At 36.7% G+C, this 6,277-nt stretch overlaps 1 protein-coding gene across 1 annotated transcript; it reads left to right on the forward strand.

The window, feature by feature from the left end:
* Positions 1 to 4,126: 4,126 nt before the first annotated feature.
* On the forward strand, positions 4,127 to 4,453 carry LOC113227366. Its single transcript, XM_026460260.1, has one exon. The coding sequence runs from the start codon at positions 4,127 to 4,129 to the stop codon at positions 4,451 to 4,453; it is 327 nt and encodes a 108-aa protein (XP_026316045.1).
* Positions 4,454 to 6,277: the final 1,824 nt, after the last annotated feature.

Below are 6,277 nucleotides of genomic sequence, written 5' to 3' on the forward strand. Positions count from 1 at the left end.
AAAGACGAAAAATATTCGTATTTATTATTATTAATGAGTAAAGAACCTTTCCTTTTAGGAAAATTGACGGTCTATTCGTAAGTATATTGTTTATTGTTAAACATTAAAAAGTGAATTGGTGTGAGAAACATGGACTTATAGTTACGATCCCAAAACATAGCAGCAACACATAGGGATTGAAATTATTTTTTCGGATTTAAATCGCGTATATTTGTTTTTTCAAACAAGCCCTTGCCCTAGCCCTGAGCCCTTTACAGGAACCGTGACCATGGGACTTGTAAAGGACCCGAAACGTTGGTTTGGTTGAAAAAACAAATATACGCGATTTAAATCCGGAAAAATAGTTTCATTCCCTATGTGTAACAACCGCGAAAACCTAAGAACTCGACAATGAATAAGTAAAGCACTTTTCCTTTTAAGAAAATTGACGCTTTATTCGTAGGTATATTTTTTATTGTTCAACATTAAAAAGTGAATATAACAAATAAATATGATAATTGTAACAAACTAGTGGAGTAATTTCACAAAAAAATTAAAATAAATTCATTTCTGACCATTTATAGTATTTTTTTCTTATTCATTCCGGAAACTTATAGTGCGTCTCTCGTATATACAAATTTTGCAGGCTGATTTCACATCACATTCCCTTCATATGCACACACAGGCTTTTACCTATTCTTAAAGTAATGTATTCAAATTAACACCCTTGATAAGAAATTTAAAATAAATAAAAAGTTTTGCCATCTTCTGAATAGTCACTCGCCCACATCGGTATGTGAATTTATAATAAGAAACACGCTTTTCGATATCTCACCTGATTTCAGGGCAACGAGCTTCAGAAAGCGGCATCACCGATACACGCGGGAGAAATTGAAATGAATAAAAGATGAGAGAGGGCCCTGGACGTCTAGATAACGCATCTATTGCGCTCTGCTCTTTGCAACACTGAAATCGGCTAGGAATATCATAAATATGTTGAAGTCGTACATCATTAGCTACTATTTGTATTGAGCTGTTGAAAAACGTGTTACTGCTAGCATCTCAAGAAAGTAGCTTATGATTCTTATAATGTCGATGGCGTATACTGTAATGCTTGCCATCGTAGTAAAAGGATTTAGTAGCAGTAGAGCTCCTTTTGAAAGAGTTCATCCAGGGAAGTACTGCCACCTTACCTATTTCTGCCACCAAGCAGTAATGTGAGCATTACTGCATTCCAATTTAGAAGGGTAAGGGTGCTGGTGAAATTACAGTCACATGGGAAAAAACAAATATACGCGATTTAAATCCGTAAAAATAGTTTCCTTCCCTAATTTTATTTGTTTCAGACATTCACAATCCATAATAGTTGTTAGTAAAAAGTACTTAAACGCTAGTGTTACAATTTACTCGGCTAAAGTTATTTGCACATGTACAAAGGAGGCCATTTATAAAACTCAACAATTATAAACAATTAATTAAAGTTACAAAATTAAAAATCAAGGCTATAAAATCATCAAATCAAAATTAAAGTGCAATCAAGAATTTAAAAATTGAAACTTTTCGATATTACAAACATAGGTTGTATAATCTCAGTACAGAGAATTAAAAATCTGACCTCAAAAGTTCGTGGAAATACGTCTATTTGCTAAGTTTTATTGAAATATCCTTAAATTCGCCACTATACAGGACTTGACACTGGAGATAATAAAAATCGGTTCTCACTACTCAAAGAATATTGAGAGAAAAACACCTTGAATTGGAGAAATACCAAAATCAACCATCAAAATAATTGTTCCTTAAGAAAATTTAGGCGCTATTTATAAAAACGAAACTTCATGCGTGAACAGCCACCCTTAGAGGTGGATGATTTCCTTCAAAATGAAATGGGACCACTATGGAAGTATCCCCTTTCCAACAAAAAAAGAATCATGAACACACGTTTTTTGAAACCTTTTTTGAAGTCGTTAAAAACAAATTTGATTTCAAATTTTGACGACCTTGGCGGCCCAATGGTTTGTACTGTGAACGATGGACAAGCAGGTAAAAGATCCGATTACCGGATCAAATTGGGTAATAAACTGTTCTAAATTGGTTCTGGTCTGGGTCACTTATGCTCGCATTACTGCTTGGCGGCAGAAATAGGTAAGGTGGCAGTACTTCTCTGGATGAACCTTTTTCATTAGAAGCTCTACTGTTTTAACAATTCGTTTAATAACTGCGTAACAACAGTACAAATTTAATGCGAATAACTTTTAGTATACTTTCAAATCTCATAAAATGTCAGGTATTTCATATTCAGTAGCAGTAGAAATCCATGCGAAAGAGAGGCTGGTCCAGAGAAGTGCTACATACCTATTTCTGCCGCCACGTAGTAATGAGAGCATTGCTGCGTTCCAGTTTTGAAGAGTAAGAGTGCTGGTGAAACAACAGACACATGGAACTTGTCGAGTAATATAATAATTATAGAATTAATTGTAAAATAAATCTAAAAAAAGATATGAGGCATAGTTGGATCGGGAAAATCAAGTGTTTGTAAACATCTAATACAAACGCTGACTTAATTTATTTCCTTTTTTAACTGGGTTAAATTTGTTTTAAAGGAGGAGCTTCTCTACATTGTTTTTACATTTGTGAACCGATTTTTATGATTCTTTTTGTTGGAAAGAAATATTATATTCAAATTATATTCACATACTGTGGTACCCTCTTTCCTACACAAAAAGAATCATCATAATCGGTTCACAAATGCCGAAGTTATCGCGTAACATACATACAAAAAAAAACATACAGTCGGATTGAGAACCTCCTCCTTTTTCTGAAGTCCGTTAAAAACTCACTTTGGTTTCATTTGATTTCGGATGTAAGCAATCACCTTAACACCTTGTGTATAGGATGCCTTGTATTTTGTTTTTCTTCAAAGTAACTAGTTCTTCGAATTAATGCAAGAAACATCCTTCGGGAGTAACGCAATTAAGGTAACAACCAGGTTGCGATTATTCTACTTATACAATGTTCCCTGTTATATTTTTAATGATGCTATGCCAGATTTCCTATTTTATAGTGCTTCCTACTACGGCAAACCCCACATAAAGCTCGGAGGCACAATAAATCGAATATAAGAAACGAATCGTTTATCTTGTTTTTTTTCCTACATTTTTCATTGTTTCCTCTTTCCGTTTTCTCGTTATTGTCACCGTGTTTTCTATTGTTCACGCCGGATGTATATTGCTTTGTCTGCTTTCAAGTTGATAGTTAACTAATATTTACGGAACTGGAATTGAAAACGTGAAGACGTCGTCTGCTCGGGTGAATTCGTTTAAAAGTTTACAAGTCTTAAGTTTATGTCGAGTTTTTTAGTTTCTGCGATTGTTTAGCATTGGAAATTAAACTGTGTGCTTGTAAAGAAATATTGGAACGTTTATATTACAATAACGTAAAAACAGTGTTAAACATGTCGGAATTTTAGATAATCAATCAGGTTCATCGAGTATATAACCAGAAATAGAGGCGAAATATCTTTTAATTTGTCTGAAAACTATTCTGCCATATCATTACTGTGACAACTGCGCTCCGATTGGCTAGCGTGAGTTCGAAACTGTTGACGGGTGTCGTCAATGGGTGTCGTTAACTGTTTCACTTCAAATCGACCAGTCGACTTGAGCTTTGCTGTAATGGACGAAAATTGCACAATTACATATTTAATTATCGATGAAATTTGATTCCGTTTGTTTTGTAATTAGATGTTTTGTTTTGTTGATCCCACACCACCGCATAGAACAGCACGGCATTGTTTTAACAGCAAAAAATTTGGTATGTGTTTTTAATATTAATTTACGGTCTTCGTAAGTAACTATAATGCATACATCAAAGGTGTCCATGAATGAAGCACGTCTTTACCAATGACTGAAAATCAAGTTTTTTAGTTTTTTTTAACATCTTCCATCTTTTTTGGTCAATTTTATAATTTGATGCACTGAAAATGCCTGGAGGAGCTTTTGGTTCACAAAAATCTTATGAGGGTTACTCTCCCAATGTCTCTCAAAAAGAAGCCGATGAACACGTGCATACTTCTCATACAACTTAAGGCGCGCAGACTTAGTCACTTACAGAGATCCAAAAGTCCAAACTCGAATTCTGTCAACGAGCAATGGAGCGCAGCATACTTGATGTGAAACAGACCGACCGAATTGGGAACACGATACTGCGCTCCCTAACTCAAATTGCTGTTGTAGCCCAAAAATCTACGAAGTTGAAACGGAGTTGGGCTGGTCATATCTACCGCATGCCTGAAGACCTGTGGACCAATATAACCCAGTGGAGCCCCAAAAGCGTAAGGCGCCGCGGCAGACCGAGGAAGCGATGGCGAGAGAAATTGAACGCCTACGATAAAGCTTGGGTCCAGTTAGCTCAGGATCGGGATGCACAGAGGGATCAGGGGGAGGCCTTTGCCCAGCAGTGGGATACATCAGGGTAATTGTAGTAAAAAGAATATATTTCCCTGTGTTAGTCTTACATACTCCATATTAATTTATGGAAAACTTAGTAATTACTCGGTGTCCAACTCTACCTGAACGATTTAATGATAACGATAGATTTTTTGAAGTCCGCACTGCAGGTGTCTCATCTCACCTCATTTTAGCCGAAAGACATCTATTGCGGACATAGGTCGATCCCAAAGATCGTCATAACGACCGGTGTGCTGTTTGCGTCCAGCGGATTCTCGCAATCCTCACCAGGCCATCGGCCTACTATGTGTGTGGTCTGTAGGACTAACTAATTGTAATCGTAATTTATAATATGAATTTGAAAATGAAATTGACTAGAAAAAATCCATTGGTGTTAAAAAAAATTATTAAAGAATCTGATTTTCAGTAGTTAGCAAAAGCGTGCTTGATCCCTGGACACTTAGTTTTAATGTGTGTGTTTTTGAAACGACCACTTTGAAATTGTAAATTACAACAAGCCACACAATACCATCCAATTGCCTGATCTGAAACGAAAGAACCTTGTGTTAAACAGACACGAGTAACGTAATTAGCTCCGAAAATACCTAAAAATACCCAGACTACAGATTCTTGTGAAAGAGTTCGTCCAGGGAAGTTCTTCCACCTTACCTATTCCTGTCGCCAAGCAGTAATGTGAGCATTAAAGTATTAAAGTTCGTTTCCCAAATTAGGCATGCTGGGAATCGCACCCGAGACGTCGTTTTTTTAGCGACCACAGTGCTAACCGCTAAGCCGCCGAAGTCATTAAAACTTGAAACCCCCTACTGTATATGTATATGATTTTGTTTTTGAATTTTGTCTAACAGAATGTAATGTCAAGGCAGAATCTTTTTGTAATAGAATGCAGTAATGCGAGTGAAGTAAAAACTGAAATATGTATGAGATCCTATGGACGGTGTGGCCATTACTTTTGATTGGTGGAGAGACTAGGTTGTTAACTTGGAAAGTATTAAATTTTAAAAGAATATTTTTCGAACAAATCGAGAATATTCGTAAAAAGTTTTAGCAGTAGATCTCATTGTCATAGATTTCGTCCAGATCTAATCGCGCTATCTTTTGAGTACATTAGGACAAAAGTAAGGCACGTGCCATCTGTATAGTGCAAACAACTAGTTTTAATACTTACACACTGGCACTTAATTCGATACTTGACAATCTTTATGCGGAACTTTTTTTAAAGCACACACTCATAGCCCCGCACTATGGAAACCCTGCATCGCGGGTGCTATGGACACACATAGACAACCACAAATTCACGAGATAAATAAATGTAGGCCATACAAATATTTCTCACATACAATACTTCCACAAATAAATCTATCTTTATCTTTATCTTCTCCCGGCTCGGGATTCGAAACTTCTTTAGTAGCTACTGCTACAGCTGCAAAAGAGTTTATCCAGGGAAGTACTGCCACCTTACCTATTTCTGCCGCCAAGCAGTAATGTGAACATTAATGCGTTTCGGTTTCGAAGGGTAAGGTTGCTGGAGAAATTACAGGCACATTGGATTTTGTGATTTAAAGCTCTGAGTGGCACTGCAATTGTTGGGTACAGGCGTGTCGCTTACCATGAGGCACATGAATCGTTCGTCCCGTCACTTAGTATTGTAAAAAAAACTCTACGTGACAGACCAGCATGGTAACCGTTCGGCATGGAGGCCCTTTCCTGAATTAGTAAGAAAAATGCCGGGCATTCGTTCCGAAAATTTCGCGCCTTTGACGATGTTTTGCCATTTCCAAGACTCGAGACATTTATGTTTTCAACCGAAGCTTTGGAGACTAGTCCATGTAATT

Source organism: Hyposmocoma kahamanoa, unplaced genomic scaffold (assembly GCF_003589595.1).
Source record: "Hyposmocoma kahamanoa isolate Upper Pololo Valley unplaced genomic scaffold, ASM358959v1 210, whole genome shotgun sequence".
In the NCBI taxonomy this organism is placed as follows: Eukaryota; Metazoa; Arthropoda; class Insecta; order Lepidoptera; family Cosmopterigidae; genus Hyposmocoma; species Hyposmocoma kahamanoa.

Bases quoted from the DNA above. Each gene is read 5' to 3' on its own strand.
- LOC113227366 (XM_026460260.1), top strand. From the start codon at position 4,127: ATGGAGCGCAGCATACTTGATGTGAAACAGACCGACCGAATTGGGAAC.